The 26,532-nt window shown below is 31.7% G+C and overlaps 1 protein-coding gene across 1 annotated transcript in view; it reads right to left on the reverse strand.

Moving 5' to 3' along the window:
• Positions 1–26,532, reverse strand: part of LOC134687953 (midasin-like) — a 67,760-nt gene that overhangs the window by 19,026 nt on the left and 22,202 nt on the right. Inside the window, exons 11-37 of the mRNA XM_063548415.1 lie at positions 24,920–25,034; positions 24,366–24,450; positions 23,936–24,048; positions 23,099–23,235; positions 22,398–22,502; positions 21,470–21,655; positions 20,406–20,481; positions 19,878–20,143; positions 19,523–19,701; positions 18,709–18,800; positions 18,058–18,174; positions 17,517–17,663; positions 17,152–17,296; positions 16,641–16,920; positions 16,177–16,309; positions 14,874–15,143; positions 13,601–13,797; positions 12,846–13,015; positions 11,848–12,054; positions 11,029–11,234; positions 9,279–9,401; positions 8,751–8,948; positions 6,956–7,063; positions 6,153–6,260; positions 1,634–1,714; positions 716–943; positions 182–310 (exon numbers count right to left, since the gene is read on the reverse strand). Of these exons, the coding sequence (XP_063404485.1) occupies positions 182–310; positions 716–943; positions 1,634–1,714; positions 6,153–6,260; positions 6,956–7,063; positions 8,751–8,948; positions 9,279–9,401; positions 11,029–11,234; positions 11,848–12,054; positions 12,846–13,015; positions 13,601–13,797; positions 14,874–15,143; positions 16,177–16,309; positions 16,641–16,920; positions 17,152–17,296; positions 17,517–17,663; positions 18,058–18,174; positions 18,709–18,800; positions 19,523–19,701; positions 19,878–20,143; positions 20,406–20,481; positions 21,470–21,655; positions 22,398–22,502; positions 23,099–23,235; positions 23,936–24,048; positions 24,366–24,450; positions 24,920–25,034 (4,201 nt within the window). The remainder of the gene's footprint in view (positions 1–181; positions 311–715; positions 944–1,633; positions 1,715–6,152; positions 6,261–6,955; positions 7,064–8,750; positions 8,949–9,278; positions 9,402–11,028; positions 11,235–11,847; positions 12,055–12,845; positions 13,016–13,600; positions 13,798–14,873; positions 15,144–16,176; positions 16,310–16,640; positions 16,921–17,151; positions 17,297–17,516; positions 17,664–18,057; positions 18,175–18,708; positions 18,801–19,522; positions 19,702–19,877; positions 20,144–20,405; positions 20,482–21,469; positions 21,656–22,397; positions 22,503–23,098; positions 23,236–23,935; positions 24,049–24,365; positions 24,451–24,919; positions 25,035–26,532) is intronic.

Raw genomic sequence — 26,532 nt, forward strand, 5'->3', positions numbered from 1 at the left:
GAGGATAAAATATGTTATGATAAGCCTTTCAATATCTTTTTTTCATTCTGTTCAAAATTATTTAAATTGTCAAGACAAGCATGCCTAAAAGTAATTCTAATAAAGTAGAAAAGATTAACTGCTCTTCATTTGAATTTAAATGTGTTGTTCTTTGAATTTGATATAAAGTGTTGTTACTCACCTGCTCAAATCCTCCTAACAATTCTGTAGTATCCATATCACTGTTCATAGCTAAAACTTGTAAATCCTGTCCACACAATATGGCTAACAGTTGTACTAAACATGTTTTACCACAGGACTGAGGACCTACCTGTAAGTATACATATACTGTCTTAATTGGTTTAGATGTAGATTTGAATCAAAGATCACAAAACTGTTGTTTGTTGTTCAGAGAGTTTTATATTTGTACAAAAAAGACACAACAGCACACTATGCTAAATGTATCTGGGGATATGAAAATAAAATGACTGTGTGTTTTACTCTAGTTACTCTTAAAAAAAATTTCAATCCGTTTCTATTAAATACTGAACAATCATTGTATAATTGGGCTGATATCATTCGGTAAATACTGGAGAACCATTTTTAAAAGGTGCAAAAATAACTCTAATCTTATGAATCATGCAATAATGTGAACTATCACAAGTTATGAATCATGCATTAATGTGAACTATCACAAGATATTATAGAAATATATTGCTATGCCACAATAACTTACAATAATTGAAAGCCAGTTCATTTCTACACACTTCATTACTGATTCTAATGGTTCTAAGCAGTGATGTAAGAGGTGGATGGAGCTCCCACTGTTGATTGGCTGGCTGTGTTGTATTCTGGGAAGGAAGGAGTGGCCACACTGTATCTGACTTGGTGTTATACAGAATTTCTTGCTTGGCTCATAAGCTGCAAACTTGTCTGAGAAAATTCTTTGATACAGTTCCATTACCTGAGATGAAAATAATCATGAAATATTTACAATGCTATTGTCAATGTTAAAATTGTAATGGAATAAGTTCCACAAAATGATATCTTGCCCATAATGAAATTATGAATTTGACTTTTCCATTATTGTTGAAGTTGTATATTCAAAATAATAAAATCCTAAAACAATTGAAAATTGAATTATAATACAAGTATCAAAGCATTTGTAAATATATTTTTGTTTATTATCTAAGGGCTATTCCAGAAAAAAATGTATGGGGGGGGGGGGGGGGGGGGGGGGGGTTGGAAGGCACTTATATTAATAATACATGGGTGATCGGTATCAGAGCATCTTTTCACACTATAATGAACTATAATTCTCAATTACAATTGTCTGGGTGGTGGGTACTGACAAAAACTGCCTTCCAACCCCCTTATACATTTTTTTCTGGAATAGCCCTAATCTAAAAAAGAATATACTGTAAAATTTCTGATAAAAGTAAAAGTTTGTCTCAAAATCATTCTACACCAAAATTAAAACTATCTATGAATTGCATCTTTCAAGCAATAGTATGAACTATTGTCCATACTAAAGTAATTTTTGTTTTGCAAACAAGTTAATTAAACTAGGTTGTCAGAAAGTATCTTCAACAGTTGTAAAATAAACTAACATCCCTTTAAGAAATTTCTAATTTGTACAAAGATAAAACTATACCATCTGTTTGTCTTTGACTGTTCTCATTCTGTCCTTGTATAATAAAGAAACATATTCTCCAGGATTCAGATCATCAAGTCTCTGGAAAAAAAAAAAAAAAAAAAATTTTATCTTTTATTTGTTTTTCAATAGTCAGGACTTTACAATACCCCTACAAGCCCAACCTGAAACCCTACACTGTTATATATGGTGTACAGATGAAACACTTAGTCTGACACTAGCATTAAGATTTATCTTAATGAGGCTATCAACGACTTACACATCTTGTTCTGTTATGATTGTTTATGTACTTCTCATAGACATTCTGGTAAGGTGTACATTTCATATACTTGTGTGATTTGTTTAGTTATTTTCCATTGCATAGCTTTCTTGTTACCTATTTTTTTTATTAAAATTTGTTCCAACACATTTAAAAAATTTTGAAGAAAGACAAAAGGCTATCACGTTTGACAATTTTTCATTTAACCAATTCATTTTATTCTACCAATCGTACATTATATTAGATCACTAATCATATTCTCGATTCTATTTGTGTTACTTTTTGATGATCAAAATCTATATAAAATCAGCGACAAAATACATAGTTTCATAGTGTTGAAGACCAATTGTTGTCTTCAGGCTGTTTTCTTCTCTTTAGTCTTTGACACATTTCTAATTTCCATATTGAATTTTATTTATTGATCAGGATAAAATTCTTTTCCTATTACCAAACCTTGCTTCACCAAAGAATAAGATTTCTTGGAACAGCATTAAAATAAAAATGTTTTATCTAAAACCTGGCAAGATAAAACCACATACATTATGTTCGGTATTCATTGTATACTAAATACTAAACTTGTTCAAAGGGTATCTACACGTCTCAATTTTCAAAATCGGTTATCTAAAAATACTACCATCGCTTACATTTTTAACAATAAAAATCGTGGTTACCATTCTATCGATAAGTGTCATGCCAAAAAATGACTTACATGTCCCCGTCTTTCCACCAACAATACGGTAAGGTCCACGTTTAATGGTCGCACATTTTCTTTAAATTTTGAAACTGATATTACTTGAAAAACAAACAGTATTATTTATTTACTCACATGAAACAAACCGGGATGTGGTATTCAGTACGTAGGAGAAACTGGAAGATATTTATCAAAACGCACTCAAGAACATCTGTATCGTTTTAAAAGACCTAATAAATTCAAAAGTATCATTTACCAACACCTTAAGAAGCACAACCATCCTTTTAGATATTTAGCAGTTCAACCTTTAGAAGTAGTAAATAAGCAGCCTGGTGAATCGCATTCAAAGTTTGTACGATCACGGAAAATAATTGAATTAAATTGGATTAAAAAATTACAGACAGTTTACCCTCTCGGTCTAAATGATAATATCATGGGAATTGGTAATATATCTAGAACCAATTCCGTTAACATTTTGGATATTGTTTCTAAAACTGTTCGTAAAAACCGTTCTCACGGTTGTAGAACAAATCGCAATCAAAGAAAATTTAGGGCCAATCATACCAATATTTCGGACCTAATTTCTATTTCAAAAAACAACGGCAGACATTATCTGTTAACAAAACTCTGTTCGTTACCGGTTAATAAGTTAAATAAAATTTTGGAGGATTGCAACACAATTTCATATAGCAGTCCTAAGTATGAAATTGTTCAAATTATTATGGCATATTGTTATTCTAAATTATTTCCCAAAATTGATTGCCCTGAAGATCATAAAAAACATTTTATTAAAATTAAGTATGTCAATAAAGGCTTTGATTTTGTAAATATTGCCGGTATATTTAACGACCATTCTGTTAAAGAACAAATTCCTGGATATTTTGACAATACTGAGCTACCTCTTATTTGTTATATTTACAAGAAATCTACCCGGAAATTTGTGTTTAATTATAGTCAATTGTGTAAAGATGTTAATATCAGTGAAAATACACCTACTTCATGTAATTGCAGTAATTCCGAATATATTTATGGACCCATTTCCCATGTTATAACAGGAGATCTTAACATCGTTCAAGACCGAGAGTTAAAATCATTTCTCAGTAAGGGACCTAAATATCGTCCCCCGTCAATAATTAATTGGAATGAGTGTCGTAATATCATCCACGACTCACTCCATACTTACTGTATGAAATGGATAAAACGGGAAAAAGCTGACAAAAAATCTTTGGACTCTTTTTTTAATTCAGTAATGAAGATAGTTGATATACGTATTCAACATTTTAAAGAACATTTTACTATTAACAATAACCACAATAAACCTATTTCTCGTATCAAACATAAACTAAAAGAACTAGCCAAGGAATTTGTTTTTGTCCCGGCCGATAAAGCTGCTAATAATATTATTATTGTTTGACGTAAATTTTACATCGAGGTTCTGAAAAAGGAAATCACCAATTCACCAACATTCCAACTGACTCCATTTTCAGAAAACGAAATCTGTAACAAACATAAACTTTTAGCCACCGCTTTACAAGCAGAGCCAAATACAATAAAAGTTCCAACTATGTATTGGCTTCCGAAGCTACACAAAACCCCTTACAAATATAGATTTATTTCGTCTTCAAGCCATTGTTCAACTACTAAATTGTCTATTATTCTTACCAGCACACTTGGTACAATTAAAAACCTTATAATAAATTGTTCAAATAAGGCCTTCGAAAATAGTGGAATAAATTACTTTTGGAGTGTCAAGAACTCGTTGGAAGTACTTGATAAATTGCATGCTTATATTGGTGATTTTGAATCTGTTCAAAGTTTTGATTTTTCTACCCTGTATACCACATTGCCTCACATTCTCATTAAGAAAAAATTCACACACCTTATTAAATGGGCATTCAAAAAATCAGAATGTGAATATATATGTTCAAACTCTTTTAGGTCATTTTTTAGTAGCAATAAACAAAAAAACTATGTTAATTGGACATGCTTTGATACTATATATGCCCTTGAATTTTTACTAGATAACATTGTTGTTCGCTTTGGGGATTCCGTATATCGTCAGATTATCGGAATTCCAATGGGGACTAACTGTGCACCACTTATTGCGGACCTCTTTTTGTATTGTTACGAGTTACAATTTATGACAAAAATAAGCAAAGACCCATCAAAACAACATCTGATAAACAAATTTAATAATACTTTTAGATATTTGGATGATATTTTGGCTCTCAATAATGACGACTTCAGTATGTATATTAATGAAATTTATCCTGGTGAACTCACTTTAAATAAAGCTAATACTAACAATGACCACTGCCCTTTCCTCGATCTTGATATCTATATCACTAACGGAAAGCTGAATACTAAAATTTATGATAAAAGGGATGATTTTTCATTTCCTATCGTTAATTATCCGTTTTTAGATGGTGACGTTCCCTTGTCACCATCTTACGGTGTTTATATATCTCAACTTGTACGATTCGCTCGTGTATGTAACAATGTTTTAGATTTTAACGAGAGAAATTTATGTATTACTGAAAAATTATTACACCAGGGTTTTCGATATCACAAACTAGTCAAAACATTTACTAAATTTTATCATCGGTATAAAGACATCATTCGTAAATATAGCTCAACATGCAGACTTTTTATACGTTCAGGTATTTCACATCCAATTTTTTATGGAAATATTCTTTATAAAGCACAAAGGTGTCAGTATTCACCTCATAAACTTACAAAACCTTTGAATAGACTTATTAAGAAGGGATATAATTACGATACTGTTGTCAAGTCATTAAAGATTGCATATTTTGGCGTTAATATTGAGTCACTGATAAGGTCTTTGCGTCGGAACTAAACACATTTATTCTAAAAATAGTTGTTGGCATGACACGGGTTATGTTCTTCTCATATATGTTATGATGGTATGATACTAAACCCCTTACGGGAAGGATTGTGCCTGATGTTCATATGATGAAATCATAATCTTTCAGTCAGTTTAATTGAAGTCTGGAGCTGGCATGTCAGTTAACTGCTAGTAGTCTGTTGTTATTTATGTATTATTGTCATTTTGTTTATTTTCTTTGGTTACATCTTCTGACATCAGACTCGGACTTCTCTTGAACTGAATTTTAATGTGCGTATTGTTATGCTTTTACTTTTCTACACTGGTTAGAGGTATAGGGGGAGGGTTGAGATCTCACAAACATGTTTAACCCCGCCGCATTTTTGCGCCTGTCCCAAGTCAGGAGCCTCTGGCCTTTGTTAGTCTTGTATTATTTAAATTTTAGTTTCTTGTGTACAATTTGGAAATTAGTTTGGCGTTCATTATCACTGAACTAGTATATATTTGTTTAGGGGCCAGCTGAAGGACGCCTCCGGGTGCGGGAATTTCTCTCTACATTGAAGACCTGTTGGTGACCTTCTGCTGTTGTGTTTTTTTATTTTGGTCGGGTTGTTGTCTCTTTGACACATTCCCCATTTCCATTCTCAATTTTATACTTACAATGCAATTACAATAAATATTGAATTCAAACAAAAAATTGAACGTTTATTGATAAGACAGATACCTGCTGTGATATAAGGAGTTGACACCACCTAAATAGATCTCTCAAATTAAACTCCCAAGGGCTTCCTTTGTGTCCCCACTTCCTCTCAATAACTGTTTCCTTGTTCATCTACAATGAATTAAACAGTGTTATGTCTCTTGATATGACATAAGATTGGTACAGTTAAGTGTTGTTTTTTAAAATGCAAAAACAGCTATGGAAACAAGAATGTGTGTCCATATCTGTTATGCTGCCCTGTCTATACAATCTCCTTTCAGTAAATCCTGATTTGGCCTAGTTTAAAAAAAAAATCCCAACACAATGAACATGTACACTAAGTTTCATCTTTTTGTGACCACAACTTCTTGGTCAACTATCTTAAACCTAAATTTTAAAATGGCACATAATGGACAGATTTAGAGAGACAAACAGTACATAAAAAATAATACAAAAACACTGGAAAACAAAATACAGAGAAATTCAAGTATATTTGGCATGTTGAAAAATTGTAATTGTAGGTATCTGTAATGAAATTTCTTGTAAATATGATAAAGCATGCTACCTTTTCCATTAAATTGGTTGTTCCACAAAAAAAACATGTAACTCATTGGCACCTTTTAAAGAGCGTTACCATCTAAAGAAGCAATTCAGAAATTCACCATCACTTTTAACTTTACAAAAACACCCACCTTATCTTGAGATTTGAAGTGCCTTCCCTGTGTCTCCTGTATGTCTTTACAGATCTAAAACACTTCTAATTATTTACTTTAGATACCCTCCACTAATACATCTAAAATCTTCACAATATATATGTATTTACTTACTTCAATGTTGAATGTGACCATATTTTCGAGAATATACTGAGGAATTACTGGAAACATTATTGATGCAATGAAGTGTAAGTCTTCTGATGTAAGTGGTTCAACATACACCTGAAATATAGACAAAACTAGTTAGTTAGTATTTAAAGCAATCAATTCTTAAAGAAATGTTTTTTTGTGTTTGTAAATATGAATTTCACATCTAAACAGAGTAACTTCTTATCTATTGTGAACATTTAAATTCAGTTATGCATAAACCTTGAGATTGTATTTATTTCTCTAGATGTGCGACTTTGGTTTTGGATTCAACATTTGTGGAAAAAATAATTGGTTCATGATCAGGAATAACTTCTGTGTTTTACATGTGATAGTTTTTTGATTATCATAGTTTTAAGAAAAGAATACTGTAACATTTATGGGTCATCGTAAATTCCCCTTTTTCTATATTTAGATACTATATATAACTAAAGTTGTCCTGTCACTTTTTCGCGGGGATTGTTTTTCTCATGCTTGGAACTCAATGTTCAGACTTGGATATTTAAACCTCGTCAGGGCAGTATTTCTTTAGATGGGGGAAAACTTTCGTACTGGTAAGTTGTACTTTAAATTTCATTTTGTTTTGTTTTTTGATGTTTGACTTAAATATTTATTTCTTCACATTTGATATATTTCTTTTCAGACTTGTAGTCAAAGAGTTCTAAAATATTTAATTACATTTCCGTTCTCAAATAAATAGAGGAAATTGTGGACGAGCTAGATACTTTATGATTTCGGGTTTATAAAGAAATGGAGTTCATTTTTGGATAGCGATCTTTAGACAGATGGTTAATCCGAGGGATATTTTGGAGAAACGGTCTTCAAACTGCGGAATTGTTCCTGCCTTACTCTGAAATAGAATTTTGTATTATCACAAATTTTAGTTTTGGGTCTCGAACTGGTCAATAATCTTGAAAAACGTTTTCAGATATTGCTCTGGTTGGACTGAAAATTAAACGGGTATAGATAAATGCGTTGTTTTTTTTACTGGATCAATTTTTGTTCCCTAGTCATAGAATAATGAGGTTCATGATCTAGTCTAACAAAGTCGGTGGGAACCAGTGGGTATATTTATTTTGTCTCGGAAGGTTGACCTCACAACTTGATTGATTGGATAATATTTTAGTTAAAGACGACTAGTGTACAGCTCTCAATATTTCAAGAAAACGGACACCTCAAAATTCTAGTATCATATTATTTTATTCAATTAGATAGCACTAATGCCAAACGCTTCCTTAAATTGGTTAACTTGTAATGGGTATTTTTCACTGCATCGTTTATCCAAAAAGGGGAAGTTCGAAAGTGTATTGAAATTCTGAATTGATAATTTCACATGGAGATACTGCGATACTTTTGTATTTATATTGTCTTTGTCTATTAAATATGAAACTGTTTTATGAATTTTGGTCATTTGTTATATGAGCAAATACATTGTTTGGCAAATCGTCATCACTGGTCATTTTCAGGTTTCTTATATCTGTCATTTGTTGAATTTACTGTTTCATTGTATTGTCAGTATGCTGTCAGAAGTCTTGGAGCGAAAGTACAGGCAGCACCCTCTTTACCAGTAACGTAAACGGCTGAGCTAGCGGGGAATAATGTCAGGAGACAGATTATGAAAGAAAAATATGTTTACACACGAAAACCCATTTACGTTGCAATTCTTAGGAAAAAAAAAATGTTGCAAATATACAAGAAGTAAAAGTACCAAAAGAGGCAAAATTTCTTTCCAATGATGACCTGTTTAATAATAAATTTTTACCTGTGTAAATCTGTTTAGAAATGACCTTGGTAACCCTTTTCTTCCTCCACCCTGATTTAATGGATTCTGACAGGCAAATAAACGAGTCTTCTCATGTTGTATGTGGAAGGTTTTACTCAGTTCTGGTATGTACACTTCTGCTCTGTGATCTAAACAGGCATTCAAACCTTCCAGCACGGACTGTGAGGCCAGATTTAACTACAAATAAAATATGCAATTGTCACTTCTTTGTGTTGATCAAATGAATAAATATTTTCTTTCAACCAGTATGATATGCAGCTTCACTGCTTTTTTAGAAAATTTGTTTTATTATTAGAATATTTCAAAATTGAGATTTTATAATAGCAAAATTACTTTAATAAACAAAATTTAGCCTTAGATTATAAAAAGTTATATAAATATAACAAAAATTACCAACATGCCTAAAATATTATTTCTTGAAGAGAACATATAAAAGTTTTATATCTTTTTTTTAAGCACCCAGTTATTGTAAGTTATAATAGAACTGAATTATTTATTTAAACATACCTCATCTAAAACAATCCAATGTCCTGCCTTTAAAGCTTGCAACAGTGGGCCGTCTCTCCATGCAAATACCCCACCTTCAGCTCCTTCTACAGGCAAGTCTGCTCCAAATAAATCTGTAACATCCTATAATCAAATCATTATATGTAAACTTTAAGTAGGACAAGAGAACTATGAACACACAGACTTAAAAGTACAATACACTCTCTTGCTTGAACCAGATATGTTGTAAACATAAGTTATTGGATGCAACTTTGTAAGGAACCTATAATTGTGTATATTCTGAAAGTGCAATAGAAAAGAAGTATCCAAGAAGCATACTTTGTTTACAAAGTCAATAATAGGGTTATATTGTATGATTTCAACAATTATGTAAAAGCAATAAAAAGACTTGACATACATAAAGCTGAGTTCCTGTTGGATTTTTTCTTTCTTTCTGGGAACATTTAAGCACTGTCGTTTAGTCCAGACCTGCCAACTATCCCGATTTTCGCGGTATCATCCCGATTTTTACCCCTCAACCCGAATCCCGATATCGGGATCGTAAAATTAGTCAAAATCCCGATTTTCAACAAATATACCCGAAAAAATTATTGTTTACCGATTTTGAAGTTTTTCTGATCAATTTAAAAAAATCTATCATTTTACCTGGGGACATAGTATGACAAGTTAATGACCCTACGCTAATCAACAGTCACAACAGGTGTCATAATTAGTGGTTGTATGAAATCAGATTACCTAATGGGTCGTAAAAGTCCTCAAAATTAAATTGTTTACACAAATTTGATCAAACAGCCTTTCAATTTTAATCAATTTATCATACAAGCACAATTTGCAACATTTGCCGTAGTTCCACAGCATGATCATGATTAATTGAAAGATGAGAACTGTAAAGAACTCTCAAGAAAACATCGTTTATCTTGAAATTTGTTTAATTTTTGAAACCAGACATCGTGTGTCTGTTGATTTAAAATCGACGCCATTTTGTATACACTTCTACTGTGTTACTGTATAAGCCTCCGCCGGTAAGAGCACCTCTGAATACAAAGAAAGATAACTCAAATTTTATCCATTTTCTCATTGATACTGATAAGACCATAAGTAAGACTAAATCAAAATCTGTCTTCATCCTTCTTACTTTAGGACATGTAGTTTTAGGTGTTTTGAGTCAAGGTTCATAGATGAGAAGGTCTTTGGGGTGGAAAGGGGGGTCTCTTCTTTGAATCCTTTATTTTTAATTCCATTTTCTCTATTCCTCAGTTATTTTGTCAATTTTATAATTTAATAGTACAAGAATTATGCAAATAAAAGAAATCAAGGCCTACAAACTCATCATTAGTATACCAAAAGAAAAAAGAAGAGAACTTACACTATTTTAGGAGTAAAAAAACAATGCTCACAGAAAAGTCGCTAAAATTGTAACCCTTAAAAATCTTGTCGCGCGCTAAATCCCCCATAGAGATTTTCAAAAGTTGGCAGGTCTGTTAGTCTTTTCCTTTGTTTTTCATTTCAATCATGGTATTTTGAGCACATGTTTTTGTTGGATTTAAGGTTTGTGATTGCCACCTGATTTGATATTATTCTGAAAAAAAGGCCTCTAGTTATTAAACTTGTTGAGTCAGTTTCTTGTACTCATACTCCCAAAATCGACAAATCAAAATGCTGGATTTCCTGTTTTCAGCACGATTTTTGTGCTCAAGCACTTAGCAAAGTTTCATGAATTCAACCCCTGATATAGCAGTATTTTACTCACTGTTTGTTCAGACAAGTTGATCCTTACTAAATGTCTGCCTGCTGCTTTGGCTATGGCTGCCACTAAACTGGTCTTACCAATACCTGGTGAACCTTCTAATAAAAGTGGCCTAGGCAACTGTAGTCCTCTCAATATTCTCTGGGCATTGACACATGTGGTGGGTGCTTGTAAGGCATAGTTGTCCATATGAGCATCCTCATTTTGACCTTAAATGGAAAATTTATTTTTTATCAAAAGTTACTATATTGTCTAATAGATAATCTTTTTTGGATACCATCATGACTTGGTTTACTTTTATGGAATGCTGGTGCCATAGATGATCTAGGATATGTCCATCTGTTGTAATATAACAATCGTATCCACTTTTCCATGGTAATAATACATGTGTAACATAAATAAAAGTTTGAATTGGACATTAAATGTAAAATCCTAACTCTGTGTCACTCAATATTTTCAAGCTACAGACCAAGTATAAAATCATTTCTTTTAACAGGAGCTATTAAAGTCATGCAGGACGAATACTATCATATTGAATACAAAATATAAATGGGCAGATTTATAAGCAATGCACATATACTATACAACAAATTCATCATAAAATTTAATGTGATAAACTTAGAACATACAACTTAAACAAGTCAAACATTAGGATTAATGCTTTTAAAATTTCTTTTTTTATCATTGTTATAAACTTCATTTATATTTATTCTGATATCCGCTGGACTATATGTCTTTTTAAAGTATACTTCAAAATATTATAAAATCTAGAACCTTTTAACTATCAAAATAAAAGTTTTAGCTAATTTTACATGCACATACCTTTTTCAATACTAAATGGCCAGATGCAGAATTTATCTTCCATGATTGTAACGGTATCTTTGGACACACCTCCATATTTATCCACAAGACCAAGAGATTTTAGGTCATACGACTGATGTGTCATTTGACTGACTTGTTTCAGTAAGAACTGGAGAGATATAAGTCTTGTCTGTTCTATCTCACTGTCTGAACCTCTACTTGTAGTCCCTGTTAAATTATGAAACATTCATTACATGCAGAGAAAATAATCTTTAGCATGTTTAGCCTAAATAACAAACAATATTTTTTTTAAATATAAGTCTAACCCTGATATTAAGCCACCCAATATTTTCATTCAAGAAAAAAAATGTGAGCAAAAATTAGCGAGATCAAATTTATTCTGAATTTGTTTTTTGTTGTCATTAACATCATTTCTAAACTTCAAATGATTTGATGGAATATTTCTCAAGCTATCATCTATGCCTAAGTCCAAGCTGCCATTTTAACAGTGGCATGACAAATTTTACATTTCATTTACTGTGGAACTGGATTAATTTATTTTATTTTTACCAGTTTTGGTGAATTGAAAAACAAATGCATCTTTTTGAATATTTGTTTCATGGTTTTGACAACGTCTGAATATTAGCTGTTTAAGGTGGTACCTAACACTACAGGGAAATAACTCTGTAAAGTCAGCTAAACGTTTTAATTACGTTGCATTGTTAAGGGAATATTAAGCTTTTCAATGATCAAAATTAGTGTTTGTCAAACTGCTATATAACCAGTGTATTTTTTCTGATAAAATGGTTGGTTCAAAATTTTTGATTTTTTTTATATTTTTGTTAAAGGGTCAAAGTAAATACTTTGTCAAAATTTAATTAGAATTCAACAAGACAAATTATTTTTTGTCAAGGTGTTGGGTACCTCCTTAAAGATTGTACATTGTTGAATATTTTAATTCGGGGTTCATCTTTCTCTACAAAATCAAGTATCCCAGTAAGTAATAAATATAATCTTACCTGAGCCAAGGCCATCCAGGAAGACAAGACAAGCACCATGTATAAAAGCTAGTGGGGCCTCTAGTTTGTTATACTTTAATGTATCATCATTCTCATCATCATGTAGTGTTGTAGATGTCACATTGATAAAATTCACCCATGAAAGAATATCGCGTATACTCACTGTACATCTAAAACATAACATTCAACATATCAAAATCTAATAAAATGCTCTGCAGGGCACAGCTAGAAAAAAACGGCAGAGTTCAAACTCTGAACAATTGGGGCCAGTATGGACACAATATTGAAGCTTGATACAGCTCTGAATTTTGGTTGTGATTAAATACTTGACACAGCATAGGTTTCTGACACAGAATGAATGTGGTCTTATGAACTTAAAAAAAATTAATTTACCTATTATGGTCCAATATCCAAAATCTAAATTCAATTTTAAAACAAAATTTAATTTTGGACCTTTTTGACCTCTATGTGGACCAATTTGATAATGGGCCCAAAAATAAAAAAATCTACATACATTGTTAGATTTAGCATATCAAAGAACCTCATATATTTAATTTTTCATGAAATCAAACAAAGTTTAATTTTGGACCCCAATTTGGACCAACCTGAAAACTGTATCTTTTTTTAAAACCATCAAGATGTCAATTTTCTCATTCATAAGAAAGGCAATCCTTCAGAACACTTACCATTTTTTTTTTAGCATTGTGAAGGCATATAACAATCTATTTTTTGGAGAAAAATATCAACCTTCTTACCTCTTTCCATAATCATTATTTGAAAACCATTCTATAAAGTCAATGATAGCTTTGCCTATACCACTGGTACCATCCTCCATGTTACACAGGTGGATACCAGATTTAATGTTGTGTTCAATAATATTGACAAAATCTTGTCTCTTGTTGGTCTGTGGACACCATATTTCTGTAAATCTGTTTCTCAATGCAGGGGAAAGCTAAAATTAAGTTGTAAGGTTGGTATAGTTAATTTGATACCTCCAAGTACATAGACAGGTGTTCTGAAGAGTTTCAAGCATTACTGACTGCAAACACTGTGAAGAATGCATATGATTTGCAGTAAATACATTTGCTACTTTTATTATACATCAAATAAGGCTTGTCTTAATCTTTATTTAATGTTTGCCTATTAAAAATTGATGACCTATAAGGTAAAAATATTTTAAGTTTAAAAAAAGGTTCACAAGTCTTATGCAGCTTTAAATATGAGAATTAGTTCTGTTTTGTGCAAAAGATAAGTAAAATGAACAACTAAAATCCCCTATGATTATACCATTAACTCAGTGTACACTGTTATTTATCCAACTTAAGCAAACACAATCCAGTTCATCAATTTCCATGGTAAAAAATAATACCAAACTTTTACAGGCTAGCCTCAAGCTTCAAAGAGCAGAACTGGAATGTTTGTGTTAAGTTCTACAAGACAAATCATTCCAACTTTATTACAGCCTATTTCATTGAGTGTGTAGCTCAAGGTAATATCAAGGTAATATCTTTGGTTAGCTTGCTTGCTAGCTAAACCATGAAGTCATTATAAGGTAAGGTAAACTACCTTCCTTTTGAAGTAGGCTAGTCCTAAAGACATATAGATTGGTTATCTGTAGGAGTCGGACTAGTCTATTCTTAAAAGGAGGGTAGTTTACCTAACCTAATAATGACTTCACAGTTCAGCTAGCAAGCAACCTAACCACAGATATTACCATTAGCCCCACACTGAATGAAATCGGCTGTAATACGAAAAGGCAAAATTAGTGGTAAACAGTCAATATTCATTTTCACTGAGGATGTACTAAAACCTCAGAAATTTTTGCGTGCATTTATTATTGCTATTTTGTCATTTTATACTAAAATATGCTTTTAAATGTTTGCTATACTGAGAAAAATCCTATTATATTTAAATGAAAAATTTCAAAATACGATTTTTAATTATTGTGAATATAACCCTGACACATTTAAAATAAAATAAAAACATCGCAATAATTCCTAAATTTACAGTAACTAGTCCATAACTTACCTCCTTCTTTCCAAAATCTCCCCCTGGATTCATTGTAGAAAACACCTGGAATCCATCCTTAGCATTAACTTGTTCCACTTCACTCAATGACCCATCACCACCACCTTTCTCAGCCAATAAAATCATCTGTTCAGGTTCAAGGACACTGTTTAACCTCTCAAGGACAGAGTCATCAGCTAATGAGATCTCATCAATCAGGAACATTGCCCCTTCCTTCATGGCAGTGACAAGGGGGCCATCAACCCATTCAAAAAGCCTCTGTGGTCCTTCCTTTTGTAAAAATATTTAAATACATGGTATGATATAGCAAAGCACAAATTGTTATCTCTTTTATCATAGTTGATAATTATGATACTGAGGAATATAGGATGAGACAATTTTGAGTACTGTGGATTCATTTATTTTCGTGGGTATCAATTTTCGTGGAAAGAGGAAAGCTTACATGTTCGTGGATATTTAATTTTGTGGTTTCGGCAAAGTCTGCATTCTCGCCTTTAGAAAATTTGTAATTTGTTGAATATTTAAATTCCTGGTTTCCCTGTACCCACGAAATACACGAAAATTAGTATCCAACAAATATTAGTGAATCCACAGTACCTTGCGAAATCTTTTATGAGGGTGGTAAAGAGTTATTTTCGTGCAATGTGATCTTCCATTTTTATTTTACTTTCAACATGTTTTTACTTTTTTATTTGAGGTTCAGTCGTGCAAGACGGGTGCCTCCTCGTTCAAAGTGTACTGCTTATTTAATTTTACGTGCATCGTGATTTTCAAAGTCTCATTTTGCATGCTCGGTATTTTTCAAATAAAATTATAACACTTGGCAGGGATCGTCAAGAAATACTTTTTTGAAAGCCGTAATCCAATTCTATCATAAATGTGTATACTAAATGGAGAATATCAAGTAAAACAAAGAGTTAATATGTACAAAAAGACAGTGACTCAGTCACAAAAGGTTCACATAAAAGTATTTATTTTTTGTGCAACGTGAAATTATGTCTTATTTCACGTTTTTTTTTCGTGCAAGCACCCTCCCTTTACCACCCTCTTTTATACAAATCAAATTACTAGGGGTTTTTTTTATTCAGCACAGCAAATGAAAGTTCTTTTACTCTATAATGTATGATAGAAAATGTGTTTCAAGACAGACTGATTCTGGGATAGTCACATACAAAAATAATTTCTGTTAATATTCATATTAGTTTCAGATACAAATTGTGTTTTTAGAGTACCTTCCCCATCTAACCTGTGAGATACAATGAAACATCCTTTACGATTGAATCAGTAATTCAGAATTTATTACCTGATCATGAGATCTACATGGTCTTAGTCCTCCTAAGAAGTCAGAACTTTCTGTATGTAAATGACAGTTAATGGAAAAAAGCTGGATATTCTTTATGGCTGATAGTACTTGACACATGGTTGTTTTTCCACACCTAAAAGTAAAACAAGCAAAACTTAATAGCACAGTCGTTTATTGGTGAATCAGTCCTACCTTAGGTATTTATATACTTTCTTTTTATATATATGTTAATTTATAAAACAAATTAGGCAAAAGTTAAACAGTTCAAAAATGTATTTTTTTTAAAATTTTATGTCACCTTTTAATTATTTCATGCTATTCCCTTTTCTCTGTGAATCAGAAAGCTTTCTTTATTGTGATTACTTTCTTAGAAACTTAGTCTCCTTTTAATTTAAATAGTAAAACACAACCTCAAATTTTCTACCAATTAAAAAACATACATATCAATATAGCTTCCATCTTACCCTGTTTCTCCCACCAAAAGCACAGGCTCTTTAAACAGAATGCACTGTCCAATCAGCACAGCCAGTCTTCTCATACCATAGGTCCACACTACATGTTCAAAGTCACTAGACGATTCATTAATGACAGACTTAAGCAGGTCAGCTGTCGTTGTTGAAGTGTTAGGACTTAATGTAAACAGTCTATCTGGATCAACTTTACGTTTGAAATGTTTCTGAATCACTTCACAGACTACAAGCTCTTCTTCAGGTTTCCTAACTCTACCAGCTAGTACCATGTACCCTGTTGAAATAAAACATGTATATCATACAAGGTTTTAATTTGTAAAATTATAGACTTCAATCAAATAAAAGAAAACATTGCACAAAATTTTAGTAATGTAGTCATGTAATGGTCGAGAAGAAAACAATTTTATTATAAAAACATTGATAACTAAAAATTTTATAAAGATTATTCACTTATTCTGTTTTCTTTTTCACTGGTAACATGATCTACCATGCATGTAATATTTACCATGATCTGACATATGTTGTTCCCAGTCATAGAACTTGGATTTTCCAGCAGTTTTACACTTGTATCTTTCTGCCCATCGGAATAAATCTCTTAAAGTCATAAATCCTTGTTTACCGGCAAATACTCCAGATCCTCTTCGCCTGGTCTGAAATTAAATAGGCATTATTAATAAAATCAAACTTTGAACTTTTAAATGCATTATATTCAGCAAAGAAAACTAAACATCAACTTTCTTTCAATTGCAAACAGAATAAAATAATGCGCAAATTCTACTGCAATTGGCAAAACATTTAAGTATTGGTACTTTTTTTGTTTTGTTAAGAGCATACTTGGCATGAAAATGCAATGATTTGAGTCTGACATACCTGAAGTTCTAACATGACAGCTACCAGTTTTTTACTGTAAGACATTGGGATACTACATCTCTCATGAAGTATAGTCTCCAGTTCACCACTAGGTATCACATCAAAATGTAGTTCTATAAAACGATTTCTGAAAGCTCTAGATAACATCTGTAATGAATAAAATATGTGTTAATATATCATAATCACCAAGCAATGCTTCACTTTGCATTCAATTTATGAAAGAAAACTGATGATGTAAGTCATTTCCAACAGATTTATAGTATGTTCTTTTGTGGTACTGTCTCACCATTTTCACAACAGGGTGTTGAAGGTGTTTATAACAAACATTTTTAACCCTGCCACATTCTGTATGTACCTTTACCAAGTAAGGAGACTGTTATTCAGTGGTTGTCATTAGGTAATGTTTGTTATATTTTTTGTTTTATCATAAATCAGGCAGTTGAATTTTGTTTACTTCACATTTTGTCAACAAACGTCTCTGGACCCTCTTGAAAAATTTAAACTGAACCCTTTTTAAATATTGAATACTTTTAATGTTTACCTTTCTACCACCATAATGGCCAGGTGGATTCTGGGTAGCAAACAACATAAACTTTGGATGTGCCTTGATTGTCTCTTGTGTCTCTGGTATGAACAACTCTCTATTGTCATCTAATAACTGAAATGATATATGATAAAATCTGTAAACCACAAACCCACTGATAAGATTGTCAGCTGACATTGTTGAATTGGAACGATCTGAGATAAGATATCCTGCTCTTGCAATATAATGCTTTTATATCCTTTACAACTCTTAATTAAAGTAACCATGTAGACTTTTTTAGTACTGTATCTCTATTTGGAAATCTGTTCTGATTGAACTATTGACGTCTTACAACAATCACTTTTCCATTCTGGTGTCAGATATTTTGTATTGATGTCAAACTTTTACTGGAACCTTTGTGATGGCCAGTAATGGTGGGAAAATAGCGATAAGATGTGTATAAATTCAATGGAAGGCTTCTTCTTCAAAAAATATAACATTGAAATATTTAGCTATACGATAGCAATTGCCTCTTTTGAACTACCTTTTAAAGTAATTTACCATGAAAAGGAAATCTGACAATCCTAGTCTATCCCTACCACATGCCAGGTATAAATTGATCTTTTCTGATTTGTTTTAAAACATATGATGGTCTTTCACCATTCTTACCCTATTTAGTGCTTCTAGAACATCTGTAGGAGCTAAGTTCAACTCATCTAATATTATCCAATGGCCTTTTCTCATAGCTTCCACTAAAACTCCTAAAAAATAAAGAAATTTTCAATTTGAATATCATCAAATCTAAATCAAATAACATAGCAAGGGAAAAATTAAATATTATGTAATGAGTTGTGAATATCAAAATATGATTGTGATATAAGATCAATCCATTCAAAAAAATACTTTTGATATTGTAGTAACTTCTGTAAATAAACAGCTGTTTTGATGTTCATTGAATGAGACAACTCTCCACAATAGAACAAATAGACACAGCTAGACATTGGCAATCATACCACATCTTCATTTTTATAGAGACACACAAACTGGACCTTTGGACATATTTAAAACTGGTTTAACCCCAACCCCCCCCCCCCCCCCCCCCCTAATTTGTTGTACATGTACCAGTCAGAATTCTTAACTATGCTTGTTGTTTTGTCTGTCTTTGTATGTCTATCGTAATTGTTTTTGTAATCAGATGTTCAAGGTTGGTATACTTTGTTGTATTGTGAAATATTTGTGGTAGTTCCTCATATCCTAAGCTCTTCTACTCTACATTAATATTGGAACTTTTAAGTATTTTGGGATCAGGCACCACTGAAGAAACCAGATTGCCAAAATGTGCATCAGTAAATTAGTACTGTAAATGTTTTAACTATAACTCTTTTTGTGTATTATCAGTTGTGCCTTATGTTATTAAACGTAATAAGGTTTTGCGTTTCTTAAATGACATGTTATATGCCACGAATTTAAACCCCCAGCTTACCTTCTTTGAAGACGAGTTTACCAGTTTCATCAGCTGAGTAACATCCTACATACTCCTGTAGGTCTGTATGTTCATGGTTGTTTACTCTGACACAATGATTACCACTAGACTTGGCTAGCCACGTCACTAGACTGGTCTTACCTACAGATGTCTCTCCTTGCAGTAGCACTGGATGTTGTCTGTAAGAAACAAGTTAAAGATATAAAAGAGGTATAATTATTGATCTAACACATTTAACATGTGTACACTCAAGTTCCTAACTGGTAAAACCTTCAAAATACAGATTGAATGGATTTTCCTAAAATGTCAACACAACAAAAACTCATATACTCATTTATATTATAGGAATACTAACCCTCCAGATATAACTCTGCACAGATCTTTCAGATTCTGTCTGACTGATGGGGTTAGTATGTAATGATCTGGAACCTGAGCTTTCTTCTTCCCAGTAGAGATCCAATAACCTTCAAAGTTAAGATGCTGGCCCTGACTTGGCATTGGTATCTGCTGTTTTAGTATGGATTTTATATTGGACTTTCCAAGGACATGTTGACATATTAAACTGTCCACAATAGGATGTGATGACCTGTCTAGCTGTGTCAGAAAACTCAAACAAAATCCCTAAAGAAAATAGAATTCATAAAAGTAACTATAATTGGTAGTTGCATGGTCAATGAAAAAAAGATTTATATATCATCCTCCCCTCCCGAAAAAAAATAAAATAAAAGATGGATCATAGAGTCAATGGTGTGGTGATTAACTGAAGTCTATTTTTTAAAGAATTATACTCACAAAACCAACTTCCTGATCTATATATAGACTCTCAAAACTATACCTCCTTACTTTCTTAAATTGTTTTCTCTAAAATTTCAATAAGACTCACCTCATACAAAGAACGAGCCTTTTGACCACAGGGATTACTTGAAGCATATCTCAAAGCTCTACACAAAGTTCTCAAACTGAAAGGAAAATATTGTAATATAACAAATATATTGACTTCAAATTATATGTATACATCAAGCAATAGAGCTAATCTTTTTTGTCTCTCTACTACACATTCATACTGACCCAATACCAATGACAAATTTATGTTACTTCATTTACAGTAGCTAATTTAAAGATACCTTTCTTTTACTTGAATTGCAACAAAATACCATGTTTCTATCTGACAGCATGTTCCCCTTTGGGTAAAAGACAGAATTTGGTGTATATTTTATAAAGTTAACATCATAATGAACATGAATCAGGTTTTTTTTAATTGACTGTTGGTTTTCCTGTTTGAATGGTTTTAAACTAGTCATTTTTTGTGGCCCTTTATAGCTTGCTGTTTGGTGTGAGCCAAAGCTCTGTGTTGAAGACCGCACTTTGACCTAAAATGGTTTAGTTTTACAAATTGTGACATGAATGGAAAGTTCTCTAATTTTACTGCTTTTTTCACATTCCCTGACCGCTGTGAGAAAAATATTTTTCCTCACAAGTGAAAAATCTGTTCTCGGCAAATGATTAGTCGAAATGTGATTATGACATCAATGTTTTGTTTTCTTCTTAATTTTCCTATTGTGACGTCATGAAAAAAGGCGACCATGTCAGATGACGTCACATATAAAGAACACAAGTTTCTGAAAATCTTTGAAAATGAAGTATAAACATCATCAGAGAAACAGATTCCGACACTATAACTCGTGTATTAAGATGTTTCTCCACTCTTGACAGTTAAATTTTAATTATTTAAAAAGCTTGGCAAGCCTCATGCTTTAAATAATAAAATTTAACATTCTTGAGTGGAGAAATATCGTAATACACTTGTTGCAGTGTAGGAATCTATGTTTATCCATTTAATTGGCACTCAAAGCACATCTTCTTATATCTATGTGATCTTAGCTTTATGTGAATATGACTTTATGAGAACTACCTTAAACCATAATGTCATTTTAATGTGCTGTATACCTGAAGTGTGGTCGATGTCCAGTTCCATCTGTGAGTTTCTTAACAGCCTCCTCTCTGACAGTTAAGTAGAACTTAACAATACCCTCTATCTGACCAGAGGTAGGTGCCAAACCTCGTAGGTAATCACTGACCAGTATTTTTAAGTCCTGAATGTCTTCTAACTCATCCACATAAAACTCTGTAAATCTAAAATCATAATAATTATGAATATCATTTACATGAAAATAATGATGTTTTATCAGGTAATTTTTCTAATAATTTTTTATGCATACATGTCATTTGGTAGGCTGCTTATACTGCATGCATGCAGAATTTCTTAAATAAAAATTCATTCACTTTTGACACTAGATCACTTTAAATCTTTTTAATCAAATTACTTCTTTCACAACATCAAATCTCAAAAGAAATTAAAAATAATTCAGAATTTTATATGTAAACTTATCATTGCAAATCCTTTGTCCTCCAGAAAAAATTCCAGAACTAATAAATACAAAATTTTATGAAAGCAAATCACAACAAAAATAGTTTTTATTATTGTGAACTTGAATAACATTAATGGTACCAATTTTCTTGCACCAGATGCGCATTTCGACAATACATGTCTCTTCAGTGATGCTTGTGGCCAAAATATTTGGAATCCAAAGCTTATATAAAAGATGAAGAGCTATAATCCAAAGGGTCCAAAAAGTATAGCCAAATCCGTGAAAGGAATCAGAGCTTTGCACGAGGGAGATACATTCCTTATTTTATAATAATTTTTACATTTTGTACAACAGCAAATTTTAATAACACAAAAAAAATTCGTATTTTCATGCCAACTGTCACATTTTTTGCATTAATAAATAATTTCTGAATTTACAGTGAACCTCATTTTGATATTTTTAGATAATAAAACAATATTCAAGTCAAATTGTAATTGTGCTCTTACCTGTTCCTAATACCAATAGGTAAGTCCTTCTTGCCAACATCTGTTGCAGGATTCATACAGGCAAACAGTTGGAAATTTTTATGTCTTACAACAGGCTCCATGTCTCTGAAATGTAAATTTATTTCTAACTGAAGGGGAAGAAAAAATTAATTCAAATGGTAATTTTTAAATAACTAAATTTAAAACAAATCAACAGTTTTAAGATGAAAGTTGTCTAAATTCTATCAGTAAGAGAAATTTTAAAATCAAAATGAAACAGTTTACAAGGTAGGAGGCTATGTTAAGAGTCATTATTTTCCCACAAAATTTTTAAATTAGGCCACATTGAAACTTCAGAACACGATAATTATAAAGTAAATAGGTTGTCGCCCTTTTGAAGTATAAAGCTTTGTATCAAAAATAAATTTTACCATCGCCTTCACTGAATTAGCATCCCTATGTCAAACTTGAGACAAAAAACGACAATTTACTGTAGATTCATTAATTTTCGTGTGATATCAATTTTTGTGGATTGATAAAAACTTGCATTTTCATGGATATTTGATATCCTGGTTTTGCCAATCTCTGCAAACAAAAACTATAGAAAATTTATAATTCATTGAAAATCTAAATTTGTGTTTCACCTGTACCCACAAAAACCACGAAAATTAGTATCCCACGAACAATAATGAATCCACAGTAGGTAAAATATAAATATTTACCCTCTCTCTGTAAGAACCAATGAACCAGCTTGACTCTCCAGTAAACCACTCAGACATTCCAACGTTTCAGCAGCTGCCAAGTTTATCTCATCTAACAACACCCAATCACCATTTCTCAAAGCTTTTACCAAGGTACCCTTAATAACATAAGACAGATAAGATTTTTTCAAGTTTTGATGTAAATATTTAAATCATGACAACTAAAACAGCAAGTATATGATAACCTCAACATTTTTACAAATAAAATAGTTCCTTTCATTGTATTTTCATTAGAAGAGTTTTGTGTTAAATAAAGCAAAAAAGAAATTTTAATCCATTTCTTCATTTATCTAGAATTTCTTCAATGTCTTAATAATTCATCAAAATGATTTTATTGGGAAACTAATATGTGCCTTTTTTCTGAATAAAAGCTCATATTCAAAATAATTTTGTTTTAAGAGCCTATTTTTTGTTTTTTAAATACTGTGTTACTTAATTTTTTCATATTTTTGAAGGTAAGAAAATTGTGAATTTTAGGTGAACATTAATACATGTACATGAAATAATTTATTGAAACATTTAATTTTATCTTCATAATTGAATCAACTGAAGTCTAGTTTAATTAATTATAATTAGACTTATATATTGGAAAAAGGTAAAAACACAAAAATACTGATCTGAGGAAAATTCAAAAAGGAAAGTACAAAATCAAAAGGCAAAATCAAAAGTCCAAACACATCAAACAAATGGATAACAACTGTCATATTCCTGACTTGGTACAGGCATTTTCCAATGCAGAAAATGGTGGATTGAACCTGGTTTATATGGAAGAGATACATGTATTGGATTAAAAACTACCTCTATAAATGCAAAGGCTAGAACATTTTCTGTCTGTTGTACTTGGACCTTCAGCTGCTGTAAACGATGTTTTATATTTTTCCATTTCTCACTGCGATCTGAAGACATCTTTCCTATTAAACAATAAAAACAAATATCTTAAAATAACAATTTATTTCACACAGAAAACAGTAAAAAGTTAGCTAAATTCTTTTCCACTATAACACTACCATTATTTATATTTATAATTTAAGCAGTTGGAAGAAATTCCAGGGAAGTCACAGTCCCATTTTCAAATTTGATTACATCTATATTCTCCTCAACAAACAGTCTATTAGAAATAGTAGCCTCAATCTTATTATTTTAAGATTAAGGGACCTATACACATCCTATTTATGCCCTTACTTCATTCAAAATATTACAAGTAAAACAAGAATTAATAGCTGAATACCTGCTTCTATTCTTTGAAAAGCTGGTTTCATGGTGTGTTCCATCAATGTTAACAACATATTCCATTTCTTCTTTATAAAACAATCCTGAATAAATCATACATTTATTTATTCTTTTATCAGTCTAGACCAAAGTCTTGGTTCTGTCAGGTTACTGACATAAATTGAAAATATAACAAATTTCAATATTAAGATGGAGATATTTTTTGTGTGTGTGAAAACGACGTACTGTAAAAAAGACAAATAACATAGTTATGTATAAGTTTTCTGCAAATATGTTACAAAATTTAAATACACAGCAATACCTTCAAAATTATGAATCATGAAAATTAATATTGTGAAAGAAATTTAAGACAAACGAAGTTATCAAACTTATCATTACTTCTTTAAAAAAAAATTATCTATTCATTTTCCTTGGTGCCATTTTAAAAGGATTGAAAAATACATGATTTCATCATTTTACTATTGATAAATTCTGCATTAAAATAATATTTTGTTGAACCCTTTAATTGTTGTTTTCATATACCTGCAAATACCTACGAGATAATGGACTTACCTGCAAATGTGTAATAAACTTTACATTCTCTTTTCTAGAAAATGTTTCACAAAACAAAATTTCAAAATCTTCATGGAACGGTTTCACTACATGTTTAATGTCCACTGGTTTGAATCTGGAAGAAAGTACATGTGTATGTGGTCAAATAGTTTTCACTGAGACAGTACATATTTTTACTTAGGGGCCAGCTAAAGCCCGCCTCTGAGTCTCCTTGACTTATTTATCGTTTCCATTCTTAATTTTTAATTAAAAAATAGTCATTGTCAATCATTAATAAGTCACAGCTAAATGATGAGAATAAGCACTTTCTATACATGCATGAAAATTTGTACCTACCAAATGAATGAAACCACATTAGACTTAAGCCCTATGAATATTTCATTTTTCGTTACTATATTACTAACCCTCCAAGTAGATCAGAACTATCACTTTGCTGATTCATATTCACAACCTTCAGAGTGTGACCTGAAATATATCAAGATGAACTATGACCTATCATTACTGTCAGCCCTTATCATGCCCCCCTACTACAAGTTTTAGGATAAACAGGAAGAGATTAAAACACTTCACTTAATATAGCATGTACACATGAAGCTAGGTATTTAATTTCAATTATAATTGGCACTGGTTCTCAGTCCTCAGATAAATGTGATGAATATTTCAATGCAGGCACATTAGACTTGGATTGTTTCCTACCAAACATGGCCGTTTCTCTTTCTGGGCATTCCATATGTTCCACCTTTCAAAATTGCTTTCCACTTTTGCAAGTGAGCTAAAACATGGCATCAAGAATTAACAGTCAATCTTTCAATCATAGCTCGATCACAATTAAATTGAGTGTATATTTTTTATTATTAACATGAAACTGTACATGAATATTTTTATTTAACATAAAAGCATACCTAATTGCTGGGCTAGATACTGGACTGAAGAGGTTTTGCCGGTACCAGTCTCTCCAACAAGTAAAACTGGTTCACTGCTCATCACACTGACTGCTACCTTTTCCAACAAGGATGATGACTGACGAGTAAAGGAAAATGTTGAATGAGACCTAAAAAGATACATCAAAATAATGTGTTACATTAATGGATTGTTATCGCTAGAAAAAATGCATCAATGGTTCAATAACTTATAATGTTTTGTTCTATTTCTTCATATTTGTCATAAGTTAACACTTTCTGTACATTTTGAAAACAAGAATGTGTCTCCAGTACAAGGATGCCCCATCTGCACTAAATCAGTTAAAATCTGTCACACAAGCTATTCGAATAAATTGAAATAGACACTTAACTGTTTAAAAAGTGTCTAAAATGTTTTATTCGATGAACTTGAAAATTGAGGCCAAAATCGGCCCTTACCAGACCTACTTTTTTCAAGTTTATTGGATTTCAACTTCATCAAAAACTACCTCGACCAAAAACTTTAACCTGAAGCAGGACAGACAAACGGACAGACGCATTGACCAGAAAACATAATGTCCATAAATGGGGCATAAAAATGGATGCCTATGACATATTCTGAATGCTCATTTTTAAGAATTGACTGTTAGTGGATGTTTTGTTTTTAATTTTTTGTAAAATGGGTTCAAATTTGGTACCTTGACAGTACAACTT

Source organism: Mytilus trossulus, chromosome 10 (assembly GCF_036588685.1).
Source record: "Mytilus trossulus isolate FHL-02 chromosome 10, PNRI_Mtr1.1.1.hap1, whole genome shotgun sequence".
Taxonomy (NCBI): domain Eukaryota; kingdom Metazoa; phylum Mollusca; class Bivalvia; order Mytilida; family Mytilidae; genus Mytilus; species Mytilus trossulus.